The 17886-nt window shown below is 38.1% G+C and overlaps 1 protein-coding gene across 19 annotated transcripts in view; it reads right to left on the bottom strand.

Moving 5' to 3' along the window:
- The window catches only part of SDCCAG8 (SHH signaling and ciliogenesis regulator SDCCAG8), a 257776-nt gene that overhangs the window by 215576 nt on the left and 24314 nt on the right, over positions 1-17886 (bottom strand). For all 19 annotated transcript variants that reach the window (XM_055235059.2, XM_063613489.1, XM_063613496.1 and 16 more), the window contains exon 5: positions 6778-6903. In XM_055235059.2, the coding sequence (XP_055091034.2) occupies positions 6778-6903 (126 nt within the window). The remainder of the gene's footprint in view (positions 1-6777; positions 6904-17886) is intronic.

Below are 17886 nucleotides of genomic sequence, written 5' to 3'. Positions count from 1 at the left end.
ACGAGTGTTGCAAAGTAAAATTCCTTCGGGTACAGGCAGTAATCTAAATATGAGCAAAGAGGGCTAGATTTCAGTGCATTCAACGAATGGAATTATTCTTTACTCCTCTGAAGACATATACTCTGGAAGCACACACCTCTCTCTTAGTTTGTCTTTCATTTTCCACGTTTCATAAAGGCATGGCTAATAATAATTTATATCAAAATGCTGCTTTCTATGTTCCAGACCCTGTTTTATGTATGTCATATATATTAACTCATTTAATCATTACAATTCTATGGGATAGATAGGTAACATTGTTGCCTCCATTTTATACAGGAGGAAACTGAGTCACACAGAGTAGCTGAGGGTCGCAGAGGTAGGAAATGGCTAATAAGTGGCAGCACTAGAATCTGAAACCTGTCAATCTGGATTCAAATATATATGTGGTCTCTGTCCCTGGTTCCTGACACAGAACTCCTAAAACCCTGTAATTTCCTGAGTGACATGGGTGATAGGGGCATCCTTCATTAAAATATTTGGTCTTAGTCCTCAGTTTCTGACACAAGTGCTTCTAAGACCCTTAGGATCTCCATGGTGATAAGAGTATCCTTTCGTATGCTAATAAGATGACTGGTGGCTGCAGTCCATGATTAGAAGACTAGAACTTACAGCCCCAGTCCCCCACCAACAGCTGACGATTTAACAAATCATGCCTATGTAATAAAACCTCCATAAAAATCCTATATAATGAAGTTCAGAGAATTTCTGGGTTGGTGAATGCATCCACATGCCAAGAGGGTGGTGTACCCAAACTCCACAGACAGAAGCTCTTCTACTTGGGACCAGCCTGGACCTTGCCCTATGTGCATTTTCGATTGGCTGTTCATTTATATCCTTTATATAATAATAAACCAGTAATAGCAAGCAAAGTGTTTCCCTGAATTTTGTGAGCCATTATAGCAAATTATCACACATGAGGAAGGGACTGCAGGAACCCCCAATTTACAGACAAATCAGAATTGTAGATAACCAAGAGATCTACTATTTGCAGTTGGTATCTAAAGTAGCAGGCAGTCATGTGGGACACAGCCCTTAACCTGTGGATCTGATACTAACTGTGTAGTGAGTGTCAGAATTGAATTGAATCACTGGACACCTAGTTGGTATCTACAGAGAAACAGAGAATGGCCAGGTGTAGGAGACAACAATCCCAAACATTTGGTGTCAGAAGCGTTATGAGAAAAAGGGACAGTTCTTTCCTTTAAAGTCCTTTATTACTATGATCTTCTGCCTTTCCAGAAAAATATTTATATTTAGTAAAAAGAAACAGTGCATGTGCGATGATAAACAGAGTTGACATGCAGCCTGCATGCCAGGGATTCAAAAAGGAAGAAGAGTAGGCACTGTGACAAACCACAGAAATGTGTACCATCCAAAGGAAGAAGCCACTATTCAATTCCAGTCAATCACTGCCATGTGGGAGCGAAAAATCATATTACCAGATATCTGGTCCTTCATATGAAACATTATTAAATACTGGCTCAAAATTTATCAAACAAACCAAACATGCCTGAGTTGAATTTAGTGTACCCATTGTTAGTTGCAACCTTTGTCACCCTCTCAACATTCAATGTAGTAAGCAGCCCAACGATCTGAGGAATTTATGTGTACAAGAAGGATTAAAATACGTATATTAATTTAATTCAACAAATAATCATTGAACACTTGCTAAGTGCCAAAGGATATGGTAGTAGTCACAAGACAGGACAGGTCCCCAAACACTGAACTGTACTGCAGTGTCATATCATGCTAGAATGTGGTAAACTACATTCACCTAAAGTAGTACTCTGAGATTCTATTTCATATTCTTTTGGAAGTTCAGTTTAGTGCAAACATTTGTGTAACACCTATGGTGTTCAGACACTGTGCTAAGAGCTTGGAGGATAAAAATGAGTAAGATCAATCTTAGCTCCAAGAAGTTTACAGTCTAATAAGGGAGATACACACCTAGGCAGGTAATTTCAATTTAATAATGTGAGTGCTAGGCCAAAGGTGTGCACAGGGGCCTCTGCCAAAACACAGGAGGGATACTAAGGGCACCCAGAAATCAAGGAAGGTTTTCTAGAAAAAAATTGACACTGGTGTGATATCTTGAAGGATGAGTAAGGGTAAGGTAGATGGAAAGGGCATTCTAAGAAGAGAGAACCTCATGACAAATGTCACAGAGGTATGGAATAGCATGGTGCCTGCAGGGGTGTCTTAGACAATTCAGCATTACTAGAGGTCAAAATATAAGGTGATGAATGTCAGAAGATGAAGCTAAAGAATCAAGTAAGAGACTTGAGAGTATACCACACCAGGGAATGAGTCTGCACTTGATTCTCTAGGTAGAGTCAAATCCCCTAAGATATGATTGCATTTAAAGTTGTTTTTGAGATCAGTGAAGGAGGGTGGTACTAATTTTCCATGGAGAAATTGGAGGAAGCATGTAGACCACAGATTGCTGACTTATGATATAAAATATTATCATTCTTTGGAAAGAAGTGCTAGTCTAATGGACATTTTGTTCTTTCACAGATAGTTTTTAAAAACTTGAATGCTACTTAACCAAGATTTTTTAAAAAATCTAAGTATGTTAAATCCTTGAAGATCATTCAAAACCTTTGATTTCTTAATTGCATGGGGGTGGGATGCGGTGGTAAGAGAGGGGATGAAAACAGACATGAAAAATATTGGCCGAGAAATTTTCTCCTTAAAAAAAAATCTCCTAGATCTTTAAAGGAGGACACATGACAAAATGTCGAATAAATAACATGTTTTCATATTATTTTGATTTTATGAACTCTAGAAAAAAGCTTTCCATGAGGAAATATTTCATGAGAAGGAAAAGTGATGAAAAATCAGGACAGGAATGGAATATGCTTTGAATGGCTTGCTTCTTTCACTTCTAGGTCATAAACTAGACCAAAAGTTGAAAGTCTTGAAAGCTACCATCCAAGTCCAGGGCTACAAGCAGGAGACAATAAAAAGGAGGTTCTTCTCTTTTCTGCCAGGGAAAACTTCTATCCTCTGCAAACAAAGATGGTTTGGTTCAATGTCGACAAGCTCCTCCTAACTTATGCAGAAAGGCGGTATAATTTAAGGTTCTACTGGCTGTATTTAGATAATTAGATAGTCCTGGGTTTGAATCCTTGCTTTGCCATTTTCTAGCTCTGTGACATTAGGCCAATTACTTAGGTTACTTAACAGCTGTGTACCTTAATTTACTCCTCTGAAAACAGAGATAACACCTGCCTTGTGTGGCTATTGCAAATCTGAAGTAATATAACGTAAATAAAGTGTTTGACACAGTGCCTGGCACATTATAACCATGTAGTCATCAATAAATGTTAGTTATTACTATATGAAATGGTTAATACTGAGTGTCAACTTAACTGGATTGAAGGATGCAAAGGATTGATCCTGGGTGTGTCTGTGAGGATGTTGCCAAAAGAGATGAACATTTGAGTCAGTGGGCTGGGGAAGGCAGACCCACCCTTAATCTAGGTGAGCACCATCTAATCAGCTGCCAGCAAATATAAAGCAGACAGAAAAACACGAAAAGGTTAGACTGGCTTAGCCTCCCAGCCTACATCTTTCTCCTGTGATAGATGCTTCCTATTCTTGTACATCAGACTCCGGGTTCTTCAGCTTTGGGCTTTGGGACTCAGACTGGCTTCCTTGCTCCTCAGCTTGCAGATAGCCTGTTATGGGACCTTGTGATTGTGTCAGTTAATACCACTTAATAAACCCCCATATATATATATATGTATCCTATTAGTTCTGTCCTTTGAGAGAACCTAACACACCATATAAATGTTTCAATTATCTTTTTTTTTTTTTTTTTTTTGAGACGGAGTCTCGCTCTGTCGCCCAGGCTGGAGTGCAGTGGCACGATCTCAGCTCACTGCAAGCTCTGCCTCCCAGGTTCACACCATTCTCCTGCCTCAGCCTCCCAAGTAGCTGGGACTACAGGTGCCTGCCACCACGCCCGGCTAATTTTTTGTATTTTTAGTAGAGTTGGGTTTCACTGTGTTAGCCAGGATGGTCTCGATCTCCTGACCTCGTGATCCACCCGCCTTGGTCTCCCAGTGTTGGGATTACAGGCGTGAGCCACTGCGCCCGGCCACCTCAATTATCTTTTTTAAAAGGCATTATGAAACACTGAAAATCTATATTGAAATCAGCAAATTTCAATATAGCAAGGGAAGATTTAGCACCAACATTTTAATTGACTCATTACAAAAACCTCTTCCCCCCAAAAGAAGATATTTCTTGATTTTTTAAATTTAAGATATCCTAAACACTTTTATTCATGTCACAACTTGTAACACAGCACCATGCATGTATTGCTGAAAAGTCTGGCTTTTTGTCTTGTTTTTATTGAGGCAAGGTCTCACTCTGTTGCCCAGGCTGGAGTGCAGTGGCGTGATCAGGGCTCACTGCAGCCTTGACCTCCTGGGATCCTCTGACCTCAGTCTCCAAAGTAGTTGGGACCACAGGTGTACATGAGCATGCTCGGCTAATTTTTTTTTTATTTTTAGAGAAATGGGGTCTCACTATGTTGCCCAGGCTGGTCTGGAACTCTTGGGCTCAAGTGATCCATCCTCTCACATGATCATCCTTCCAAACTGCTGAAATTACATGCATAAGACACTGTATCTGGCCTTGAAATATTTCAGTTCACTTACACAGGTAAAACCTGGGGGTAACAATTCAACAACAATAAATAACAGAAGACTAACATTAAAATAGATATCAAGGTCATCTGGCATATCTGCAGTAATCATTTCAATATCTGTATTACATTTAGCTCACGTGAATGTTTAAAAAAACAACAAAACCTCTCTAAAACCTTATCCTTTCTATGATTCTGACTGTAGTTTTGTTTAGCACATTTTCTTTGCTCATGCTGCAAGGCATGTGTGCTCTTACCATCATTTCCTTCCCCTTTTGCATTACTCATTTCTCTTGCCCTCTGATTCACTCGTCTGCCTAATTTCCTTTCTCACTTCACTTCCCCTTCTTCCACTTCTTTGGCATTATATAAATACTGAGGACTATGAATAATTGAATCACTGCTTGCTAAGTGACCACCTATTTGGAAGAAAAGCAAATGAATATTTTTAAAATAAGCCACTTCTAAGTATTTTATATGTGGTGATATCTTCCTCAAATTGACATTAAAATCATAAGCAACTAAGATGGAATTTTTACCACTAATAATTATACAAATCTTCAGGAAAAAGTTATATAGTGATGAGAAAAGAACTGATCACAAACTTAAATGCAATTGCAGAAAATTAAACTGAAATACTAATTAGCCCACTTCATTTATCAGAGTTAATACACTCCTATACTTCTCAATAGCAAACCCTAACATATACAACTCCAGGATTATAAACCGTCAATTCAAGTTAAAAAAAAAAAAACTTCAAAAATGAAAATTAGAGGATTTCCCAATGAAACATCAAGACTTTCATGTTTTCTTAACAGCTGATTTACTAATGACGACAAAGTCAAAACCACCGAAGTAAACTGCAAAGTGAAGCTGGAATAGGCAAGTATGAAAACTTCTGCATGGAAGGTTGAATTTGTCTCAAAAAGCAGAACAAGCTGTGACTATATCTTATAGCAAAACAGTTAAAAAAAGTTTAAGACGGGCCGGGCGCGGTGGCTCACGCTTGTAATCCCAGCACTTTGGGAGGCCGAGGCGGGCGGATCACGAGGTCAGGAGATCGAGACCACGGTGAAACCCCATCTCTACTAAAAATACAAAAAAAAAATTAGCCGGGCGTGGTGGCAGGCGCCTGTAGTCCCAGCTACTCGGAGAGGCTGAGGCAGGAGAATGGCGTGAACCCGGGAGGTGGAGCTTGCAGTGAGCCGAGATTGCGCCACTGCACTCCAGCCTGGGCGACAGAGGGAGACTCTGTCTCGGAAAAAAAAAAAAAAAAGTTTAAGACAAAACTACCCTGATAAGTCATAAGAAAATATTAAGTTTAAGCACTATTTAAATGTCACCACAATAATTCTCTGTCTCAGAATTATAGCGATAATCTGACCCAACGTTCTTCAAACTCTGGGCCACTGACATTAGAATCACTTAGGCAACTTGATAAAAGTTTAGATTCCTAGGAGCCAACCAGACCACGTGAACCAGACTCACAGGGGATGGAGTCCAGGAATTTGCATTGAAAACTCCTGGTATAGGTTAATCTTCTCAAATTACCAATAAAGAAATAAAGGACATATGGGATTAAGCTATGTAAAGCCTTCTAAAATTACTTGCTAAACACCAGCCTTCTTAGGGACAATGGGAAGAATAACATTTTGATCCTTGGACCCTAAGGTCAACGTTTTTTCTGCTACATCCTGCTGCTAATTAGACTTATTAGATTTTAGACCTCAAGGAAAATTTAGAGAAATCCAACAGAAATCTAAGGTTCTGAACAGTTTCTAGACTTAGCAAAGTCCTTCCTGTATAACACACTTCCTGCTTTCAGACCTGCTCTTTCCATATGGTAAGGCAGAAATGGTATGCTCAGAGAGGAAACTGTAGCAAATATCATGAGATAATTTCATCTGAGGATTCATTCCACCACAGTGAAGTTTGATATTTGAAGTCTCAAACAAATACCAACATAGTACTTTGGCCACACTTCAAGGAGAAAATCTAAGCAGCTAAGAAGGCGAGGAGAGAGGGCAGAAGGGAATATTCACACTAAAATAAAATTTATGATTTAAAACAATGCTCACGGATGCATCCAGAAGTGTTTGTTCCCTCAGTGTCTCTTCTTGTCTTTGAGATTTCAGCTTTTGCTGGAGCCTTTCGTTTTCAAGCACAACTACTTGTATTTTATTTTTCATTCCAGAGAGTTCTTCCTACAATAAACAAAACCAAACACATTAAGCATTATTAAGCAGTGTTTTTATTTGCTGATTATTAGAGGACCCAGCATGATATAAAGTGTGGAAGACCTACGTTCTCCTTTTCCTGAAATATAATTATATTCAGACAAACAAGGCAACCTAAACATTAGCTAGATAGCAAAGGGAAGGCTGGGGTATATAGTAATGGGCCTGCTGGTGGCATATCGCAAAAGTGTGTCGTTTCTGACAATATCCTTTTCTCCAAGGAATCGAGGCTCAAAGAAAAGCCTTAATTGAAAGGGTTATCCAGGAGATTTTAAAGAATGGAGTAGATTCTGAAAAATGAGATAAGATATATTATTACTCACGATCAAATACCATCAACTTGTTAAAAACTGACGGAAGATTAAATAGAGTGAGGCTCTGAGATAGAAAGGCATAGACGGGCGTGATGATTATCTATGAAATGGTAGCCAAATAGGAGAGAATTGTAGTAAAACATTTCAGGGAGAATTCTGAAAGAGTATTTCCTTGGCCTCACAGGGTGTAATATAAAGAATTACAAATCAATAACAATTAAAATTACAGGATGTCACATAAGAAATTACAGGTCAACAATAATTAGAATAGCTATTGAGTGGCACCTCGGTCTCTGGAAAAACATTTCAATAATATCAACATATCAATCATATAATACTTAACCTAATATTCACTACTAGTGTAATCAAAAGCTATTGTACAACATGTGAAAATTCCTCTCAATTATTATTTTTTTAAAACCCAAAGCTGTAATAAAAAGCTGTAATTAAAAAAATATTGTGGACTTTCAATTTTCAGTCTGGAATGTAATGAGCTTGGAACACCTCACTCCCATCTTCCCAACAGGAAAAATGTTGAACAAACTGAAAATCAACAACTCTTCTTAGATTCATTGGAGAAGCGAAGTCATAGGGAAAACTACTGCCCCAAAATTGAAGAATCGGTGGATGCTGAGACAGAATTTACAGGAGGAAATCAGAAACCTCTGTAGGAGGTAGAAAATCTAAACCATAATTGATGAGTTGCTGGAAGCTCAGTGTCAACAAGTTTGAGAGTTAAAAATTCCAGGCCGGGCGCGGTGGCTCACGCCTGTAATCCCAGCACTTTGGGAGGCCGAGGTGGGCAGATCATGAGGTCAGGGGTTCGAGACCAGCCTGGCCAATATGGTGCAACCCAGTCTCTACTAAAAATACAAAAATTAGCTGGGTGTGATGGCACATGCCTGTAGTCCCAGCTACTCGGGAGGCTGAGGTAGAAGAATGGCTTGAACCTGGGAGGCCGAGGTTTCTGCGAGCCAAGATCGTGCCACTGTACTCCAGCCTGGGCAACAGAGCAAGACTCCATCTCAAAAAAAAAAAAAAAAAATTCCAGGAAGACCCAGTCATAGGACTGCCCCACTTCCCCAATTTTATCTCCAGGACACTACCAGGTTTTCATAGTAAAAACTAGAGAAAAATCCCCTTATGCAACCTAAAGGAAGAAGAAAAGCAGCCAGTTTGAAATATGCTCGGCACGTTGTGTTCCTTGTAACAGGCCTGCCTCAAGGGAAACTTTACCAGAGCCTAACTGACTGGAGGACTGCTGCCACCTAACCGGCCTAAAAAAAGAGAAATCCAACTCCAGCCCCCTCTTGCATTCCGTGTGGGAAAAGGGGCCTCCGGCTTCCTCTAGGTATCTCCTCTAACTTAAAGGGCAGGGGAGACTGAGAAGCACTTGTGAATGTCACAGCCCAAGACAAAGGCTTTACTAAAAGACTCAGATCTAGTCATAGGACTATTGAACGCTTCCCTCTGCTCCCACATGTAACGACCACATCACTAGGGCTCCTGTATACTAACAGAGAAATTCAAAGGAAAGAACTGCATATCTCAGACTATATTTAGGAAGAACTCACTAGGGTAATCCATTGACAACAGAAGAGACAAGACCAGGACACTGAAGGAAATTTTAGCCTCTGACATGTACAGTGACAGCAAACACAGCCTAGCTTCTAGCCAGATAAACATAAAAGCTCACACTAAAGGCCTACTTATCTCAGTTCCTTTTACCAAATATGTCATGTCCAGCATCATCAAACAATTACAAGACATGCTAAAAGACTGAAATACAGTTTGAAAAGATTTAACGAGCATCAAAAACAGTCTCAGATAAGGCAGAGATGTTAAAATTATCAGACCAGGAATTTAAAATAATTATGATTAAGGCCAGGCACGGTGGCTCACACCTGTAATCCCAGCACTTTGGGAGGCCAAGGTGGGAGGATCACCTGAGGTCAGGAGTTCGAGACCAGCCTGACAAACATAATGAAACCCCATCTCTACTAAAAATGCAAAAAAAATTAGCCGGGGGTAGTGGTGCATGCCTGTTATCCCAGCTACTCGGGAGGCTGAGGCAGGAGAATTGCTTGAACCCAGGAGGCAGAGGTTGCAGTGAGCCAAGATCACGCCGCTGCACTTGAGCATGGGCGTCAGAGTGAGACTCCATCTCAAAATAAATAAATAAATAAAATAATTATGATTACTATGCTAAGGTCTCTAATAGAAAAAATAGACTATATGCAAGAACAGTGGGGTCGTATAAGCAGAGAGATGGAAACTCTATGAAAAAAATGAAAAGAAAATGCTCAAAATAAAAAACTATTAACAGACGTGAAGAATGCCTTTGAAAGGCTCATCGGTAGATTGGATATAGGTGAGGAATGCATTAGTAAACTTTAGGAAGTGTCAATAAGAATTTCCAAAAAAGAAGTGCAATAAGGAAAAAAACTGAAGACAGAAAAATTATACAAGAACTGCAGTACAATTACAAATAGTGTCATAAATATATATATGTATATATATGTAAATAAACAGGAACACAAAAAAGGAAAGAAAGGAAAAGAAGAAACACTACAGTCAATAATGACTGAAAAATTTCCTGAATTAATGACAGGCACCAAACCACAGATCTAGGAAGCTCGCCGAACACCAAGCAGGATAAATACCCCCCAAAAATACACTGAGGAATATCACATTCATACTGCATAAAATCAAAGACAAAGAGAAAAATCTTAAAATAAGCCAAAGTAAACAAACAAACAAAACCCAAAAATCAGGCTGGGCATGGTGGCTCATGCCTATAATCCCAGCAATTTGGGAGGCCGAGGCAGGCGGATCATGTGAGGGTCAGGAGTTCGAAACCAGCCTAACACGGTGAAACCCTGTCTCTACTAAAAACACAAAAATTAGCCGGGTGTGGTGGCAGGCACCTGTAATCCCAGCTACTCGGGAGGCTGAGGCATGAGAATTGCTTGAACCCAGGAGGCAGAGGTTGCAGTGAGCCAAGACCTCGCCACTGCACTCCAGCCTGTGCGATAGCGCGAGACTCAGTCTCAAATAAATAATAATAATTAAAAAACAAAAATCCAGCAAACAAAAAAACAAAAACCTTACCTATAAAGAAGCAAGGATAAGAATTACCTGGGAGTACTTTGCAGAAGCCATGCAAACAGGAAGAGAATAAAATGAATCTAATATTTAAAGTGTTAAAAGAAAAAACCCACGAACCTAGAATTCTGGATTCAGCAAGATTAACCTTCAAAAGAGAAAGAAAAATATTTTCTTAGACAAACAAGAATTGATGGAATTTATTGCTAGCATATATGCCTTGCAAGAAATGTTAAAAAAGTTCTTCAGAAAGGAGAAAAGGTGATAAAGTAAGAAACTGCCATCTACATAAAGAAAAAAAGAGTATTAAAGAAGGAATAAGTGGATATAAGATAAAATATTTTCTTATTAATTTGACAGATGACACTTTGTGTTCAACATCATAATTGCAATAGTGTTTATAGTAATTTTAGTTTATGAATAACTGAAATTAATGACAGATGTTATAAAGGATGAGAGGGCTTGGGAATTCTGTTATAAGGAATTTATACTGTTCAAGAAGTGGCATAGGTTTACTTGAAAGTAAACTTATTAGTTATAAATATTTACTGCAAATAACAACAGCATCAATCAACTGGCTACCAGTAAAGAAAGAAAGAAAAAGAAGAAGTACAATTGATCAATTGATATGTTAAGACAGGAGAAAAATGCAATCATACAAAAATTAGCTGGTTGTGGTGGCTCACCTGTAGTCCTAGCTACTAGGGAGGCTGAGGCACGAGAATTGATTGAACCCAGGAGGCAGAGGTTGCAGTGGGCCAAGATGGCGTCACTGCACTACAGCCTGGGCGACTGAGAGAGACTCTGTCTCCAAAAATAAAAAATAAAATGCAATCATATAAAATGCTCAATCAAAGCCACAGAAGGGACAGGTGCAGTGGCTCACACCTCATAAGCCGAGCACTTTGGAAGGCTGAGGTGGGAGGATCACTTGGGGCCAGGAGTTCAACACCAGCCTGGGCAACATAGTGAGACCCCATGTCTGCAAAAAAACATAAAATTAGCCAGGCATAGTGGTGCATGTCTGTAGTCCTAGCTACTCAGCAGGGAGGAGGTAGGAGGACTGCTTGAGCTGCTTGAGCCCAGGAGTTCTAGGCTGTAGTGAGCTTTGATTACATCACTGCCTAGGTAACAGGGCAAGACTCTATCTCTAAAAAAAAAAAAAAAAAAAAAAGCCAGAGAAGGCAGAAAAAGAGTGAATTTTTTTTAAAGAAACAAAAAATAAAGACAATGAAGATAATAGTAACAAATGTGTTATACATCGATCCAATCATAACAATAATCTATTTAAATATAACGGTCTGAATATACCAACTAAAAGATAGAGACTGTCAGAATGCTTAAAAAAAGAACAATAAACTATATGTTGTCTACAAGAAGCCTATAATAGCCGGGCAAGGTGGCTCACATCTGTAATCCCAGTTACTTGGGAGGCTGAGATGGGAGGATCCCTTGAGCCCAGGAGTTCAAGACCAGCCTGAGCAATATAGTGAGACCCCATCTCTAACCAAAAAAAAAAAAAAAAAAAAAAGAAATTAAAAAAAAGAAGCCAATTATAAATACAAAGACACAGATAGATTAAAAATAAATGAATGAAGAAAGACGTATCATGTTAACACTAATCAACAGAAAGTTGAAGTAGCAATATGAATTTTAGACAAAGCAGACTTCAGACCAATGAAAATGATCGGAGATAAAGAGGTACGTTACATAATGATAACGAGGTCCATTCACCAAGAAGACGTTACAAGTCTTAATGTATATGTGCCTAATAAAAGGGTATCAAAATGTATGAGGCAAAGCAAAACACATGAATCCACTACTACAGCTGGAAATTTCAACAATCCCCTGTCAGAAATTATAAAAATCACAAAGGACACAATTGAAATGAATAACAGCATCAATCAACTGGATCTAACTGACATTTATAGACTACTTCATCCAAGAACAGCAGTACACACGTTTTCTTCAGGCTCACACAGAACATTCACCAAGACAGACTACAATGTACAAACCTTAACAAATTTAAAAGAATAGGAAAGTACGCTGTCAGACAACAATGGAATTAAACCAGAAATCAATAACAGAACGATAGCTGGGAAACTCCCCAAATACTTGATGATGACACAACACTCTTCTAAATGACACACAAGAATCAAAGAAGTATCAAGATCCATTTAGAAATATTTTCAACTAAGTAAAAATTAAAATACAACTGATAAAAAGCTATATACTTATTAAAAGGATGCAACAAAAGGAGTGTAAAAAAATTAGAAAAGAAGAAAGATCTCAAATAAATAATCTAAGCTTCTACTTTAGAAGTTGGAAAACCAACAGCAAATTAATTCCAGAGTAAGCAGAAAAGAACATATAATAAAAATTACAGTGAAAATCAATGAAATTAAAAATAGAAAATCAATAGAGAAAAACAACAAAACCAAAAGTTGGGTCTTTGAAAAGATGAATAAAATTGATAAGACTCTATACAGGTTAAGAAAAAAAGAGAGAAAGTACCAATTAGATTCTATCATATACTAACATCAGAAGTGAAAACGGGCTATCACTGCTGATCCTGTGAACATTAAAAGGATAATAAAGAAATGTTTAAAAAACAGGATAACAAAGAAATACTATGAACAACTCCATGATCATGAATTTAGTCACCTAGATGAAATGCACCAATTCTTTGTGAGACACAATCCGTGAAAACTCACAGAGGGAGGAATAGATAATCTGAATAAACCTATATTTATCAAGAAAATTAAATCAATAATTAGCAACCTTTCAAAACAGAAAGCACCATGCCCAGATAAGTTCACTAGTGAATTGTACCAAATATTTAAGAAAGAAATTATACCAATTATCTATAATATATTTCATAAAATTCAAGAGGAAGTATTTCCTAACTCATTTTATGAGGCCAGCATTAACCTAATACCCGAACCAAGTGAAAACATTACAAGAGTGGAAAATTACAGATGTCTAATGAACATAGATGAAAAAATCCTCAACAGAATACTGGCAAATCAAACCCAACAATGTAAAAAGAATTATACACCAGTATAAAGTAAGATTTATTCTAATTACACAACATTGGTTCGACACTTGAGAATCAGTTAATATAATCCATCACATCAACAATGTTGAGAAGAAAAATCGTAATTTTAACAGTAGATGCAGAAAAAGCATTTGACAAAATGCGGCAGCCATCTATGATAAACACAGATGGTCCCTGACTTGTGATGGTTTGACTTATGATTTTTTTGACTTTATTATGCTGCAAAAGCAACATGCATTCAGTAGAAATTATAATTCAAGTTTCAAATTTTGTTATTTTCCCAAGCTAGCAATATATAGTATAATATTCTCTCATGATGCTGGGCAGCAGCAGTGGCAGTGAGCTGTAGGTCCCAGTTAGCCATGCAATCACAGAGGTAAACAACCAATATTCTATAGTATATTAAATGCATTTTCAACTTACAACGAGTTTATCAGGACGCAATCCCATTTTAAGTCTAGGGGCATCGTACTCTCAGTAACTAGGAATAGTGGAAACATTCTCAACTTGATAAAGAACATCTACAAATAACCTACAGCTAATATACTTTATGGTAGGAAAGTAGTTTCCCACTAAGATCAGGAACAAGGCAAAGATGGCCCCTCTCACAACCATTCAACATCATTCCAAAAGTCTTAGCTAATGCAATAAGACAATTAAAAAAATAAAATCTGGCTGGGCACATTTGCTAAAGCCTGTAATCTCAACACCTTGGGAAGCCCAGGCAGGAGGACTGTTTGAGCCCAGGAGTTCAAGACCAGCCTGGGCAACATGGTGAGACCTCAATTCTACAAATAATAATAATAATAATAAAATAGCCAAGCATGGTGGTGTGCACCTGTGGTCCCAGCTACTAGGAAGGCTGCGGTAAGAGGATCACTTGAGCCCAGGATGTCAAGGCTACAGTGAGCCGTGATCATGCCACTGCACTCCAACCTGTGCACTCCAGCAAGACCCTTCCTCAAAAAAATTAATTAAAATAAATGAAAAATTTTAAAAACACAAAATCTAAATATATTGCAAAGGAGAAAATAACACTGTCTTTGTTTGCAGATAATATGCTTGTCAATGAGGAAAATCCCAAAGAATCAACAAAAAATGCTGGAACTAATAAGTGACTTATACCAAGGTTGCAGAATACAAGGTCAATATACAAAGTCAATTGTTTTCTTCTATATTAGCAATAAATAATTGGAATTTGAAATTAAATACATAATACCATTTACACTAAAAAACAAAATAGGTGGCTGGGCACAGTGGCTCATGCCTGTAATCCCAGCACTTTGGGAGGCCGAGGCGGGTGGATCACGAGTTCAGGAGTTCGAGACCAGCCTGGCCAACATAGTGAAACCCCATCTCTATTAAAAATACAAAAATTAGCCAGGTGTAGTGGCACACACCTGTAGTCCCAGCTACTTGGGAGGCTGAGGCAGAAGAATTGTTTGAACCCGGGAGGTGGAGGTTGTAGTGAGCTAAGACTGCAACATTGCACTCCAGCCTGGGTGACAGAGCGAGACTCCGCCTCAAAAATAAAATAAAATAAAATAGGTATAAATCTCACAAAATTTGTAGAAGATCTATTTGAGGAAAACCATAACACTAATTAAAGAAATCAAAGAAGCTCTAAGTAAATAGAGATATTCCATGTTCATGGATAGGAATACTCAATAGTATCAAAATGCCAGTTATTCCCAACTTGATCAATAGATCCAACACAATTCCAATCCAAATCCTATTTTGTGGATATCAACAAACTGATTCTAAAGTTTACAGAGAGATGCAAAAGTCCCAGAATACTCATCACAATATTGAAGAAGAACAAAATTAGAGTATTGATACTACCCAACTTCAAGACTTAATGTAAAGCTACAGTAATCAAGATAGAGTGATATTGGCCAAAGAATTGACAAGTAAATCAATGGAACACGATAGCCCAGAAATAGACCCAAAAATATGGACAACTATCCTTCAAACATAATTTAAATGTAAAATAAACGATTATAAAATACTAGAAGAAGAAAGGAGAAAATACAGTGAACTTGGATTTGGTAATAAATTTTTAAACACAAAGTTAAAAGTACAATCTATGAAAGAAAAAAATTGGTAAGTTAAACTTCATTAAAATTAAAAATTTCTGCTCACTGAAAGATACTATTAAGAGAAGTAAATGCCAAGTCAAAGACTGGGAGAAAATACTTGAAAAAGACGTATCTGATAAAGGATTGGCATCCAAAATACAGAAAGAATTGTTGAAACTCAACAATAAGAAAACAAATAACCTGATTTTAAAAATGGGTGAACGACCTGAACAGACACCTCACTCAAAGATGTTACATAGGTGGAATATAGGCATATGAAAAGATGCTCAGCATCATTTGTGATCAGGGAATTGAAATTAAAATAGCAATGAGGTTCCACTACGCATCTATTAGAACAGCTAAAATCTAAAACACTGACAACACTAAATGCTAATGAGGATATAGAGTATTAGGCACTCTCATTTTCTGCATAATGCATAACGGTACAACCACTTTAGAAAAGTTAGGCAATTGTTTACAAAGTTAAAATTAGTCTTACCATATGATGCCGAAATTGAGCTTCTTGGTATTTACTTTTAAGAGGTAAAAACGGATGTCCACACAAAAACTGACATACAAATGCTTACAGTAGCTTTATTCGCTATTGCCAAAACTTGGAAGCAACAAAGATGCCCTCCCATAGGTGCACAGATAAAAAAGCTATGGAATATTCATATAATTGAATATTACTTAATAATAAAAAGAAATGAGCTATCAAGTTATGAAAAGACAAGGAGGGACCTTGAATTCATATTACTAAGTATAATAGGCCAGTCAGAAAAGGCTACATACAGAATAATTCCAAGTATATGACATTCTGCGAGTCAAAACTACGGAGAGAGTAAAAAGATCAATGATTGCCAGGGGATGGGAGGGAAGGGGCGGAGGGGAAGAGGGATGAATAGGTGAAGCGCAAGGGGATGTTTCAGACAGTGAAACTATTCTATATGATACTGTAATGGTGGATATATGTCATTATACACTTGTCAAATTTGTAGAATGTATAACACAAAGCTAATGCAAACTGGTAGATTTAGATAATAATAATTTAACAATGGTGGTTCATCAGTTGTAACAAATGTGTCACACTGATGCAAGATGTTAATAACAGGGGAAACTATTAGGTGAGGGATGTCACTGAAAGGAGGATACAGGACTCTATGTGTTTGCCATTCAACCTTTCTATAAACCTAAAACTGATCTAAAAAATAAAGTCTATTAACTAAATAAAATCTTTCTAAGCCACTTAAACATTATTTTAATTCTATTCTTCTCTTACTAAAATGTATCAAATTTACACTCTGTCTGATAGTCAAGGCTTCCATAATCTTCCATTTTACCAGTTCAGGATTACTTTCATTATTTCTATGAGACATTCTCCATTGTAGGAAGATAAAGTAGATGGCTTATGGCCCCCACAAACCATATTCATCCTGAATACTGTGTTTCACTGTTGCCATTCTCTTTATGAAACTCATCTTCCTTCTGCTGATCTAAATGATCCTATTCCTTTAAGACTGGCTTAGGCCGGGCGTCGTGGCTCATACCTATAATCCCAGCACTTTGGGAGACCAAGGCGGACGGATCATGAGGTCAAGAGATCGAGACCAGGCCGGGTGCAGTGGCTCACGCCTGTAATCCCAACACTTTGGGAGTCCGAGGCGGGCGGATCACGAGGTCAGGAGATCGAGACCATCCTGGCTAACACAGTGAAACCCCGTCTCTACTAAAAATACAAAAAATTAGCCGGGCGTGGTTGCAGGCGCCTGTAGTCCCAGCTACTCGGGAGGCTGAGGCAGGAGAATGGCGTGAACCCGGGAGGCGGAGCTTGCAGTGAGCCAAGATAGTGCCACTGCACTCTGGCCTGGGTGAAAGAGCGAGACTCCTTCTCAAAAAAAAAAATTAAAATTAAAATTAAAATTAAAAAAAAAAAAAAAAGAGATCGAGACCATGCTGGCCAACATGGTGAAAACCCGTCTCTACAAAAAATACAAAAATTAGCTGGGCGTGGTGGCGCAGGCCTGTAATCCCAGCTACTCAGGAGGCTGAGGCAGGAGAACAGCTTGAACCAGGGAGTTGGAGGTTGCAGTGAGCTGAGACTGCGACACCGCACTCTAGCCTGGCAACAATGCGAGACTCCATCAAAAAAAAAAAAAAAAAAAAAAAAAAAGATTGGTTCAAGATCTCTCTCTCCCATAAAAACATTCCCAAAGACAGTAGCTTTTCCTAACCTTCTTCTCTTATTATAATTATAGCTTATACCAAGAAGTAAAGGCCTATACTATTTTCTCTAATGTGCTCCTTATGGTATTAATAGGGAATAGTTCTGTCTTCTCAACTAGATGGTAAATTTATTCTGCTTTATATCTTTCAAGTTTTATCCACAACATCTTAG

Source organism: Symphalangus syndactylus, chromosome 19, assembly GCF_028878055.3.
Source record: "Symphalangus syndactylus isolate Jambi chromosome 19, NHGRI_mSymSyn1-v2.1_pri, whole genome shotgun sequence".
Taxonomy (NCBI): domain Eukaryota; kingdom Metazoa; phylum Chordata; class Mammalia; order Primates; family Hylobatidae; genus Symphalangus; species Symphalangus syndactylus.
Note: the sequence above shows the minus strand (reverse complement) of the source record. Positions and strands in the feature narration are given on the sequence as shown.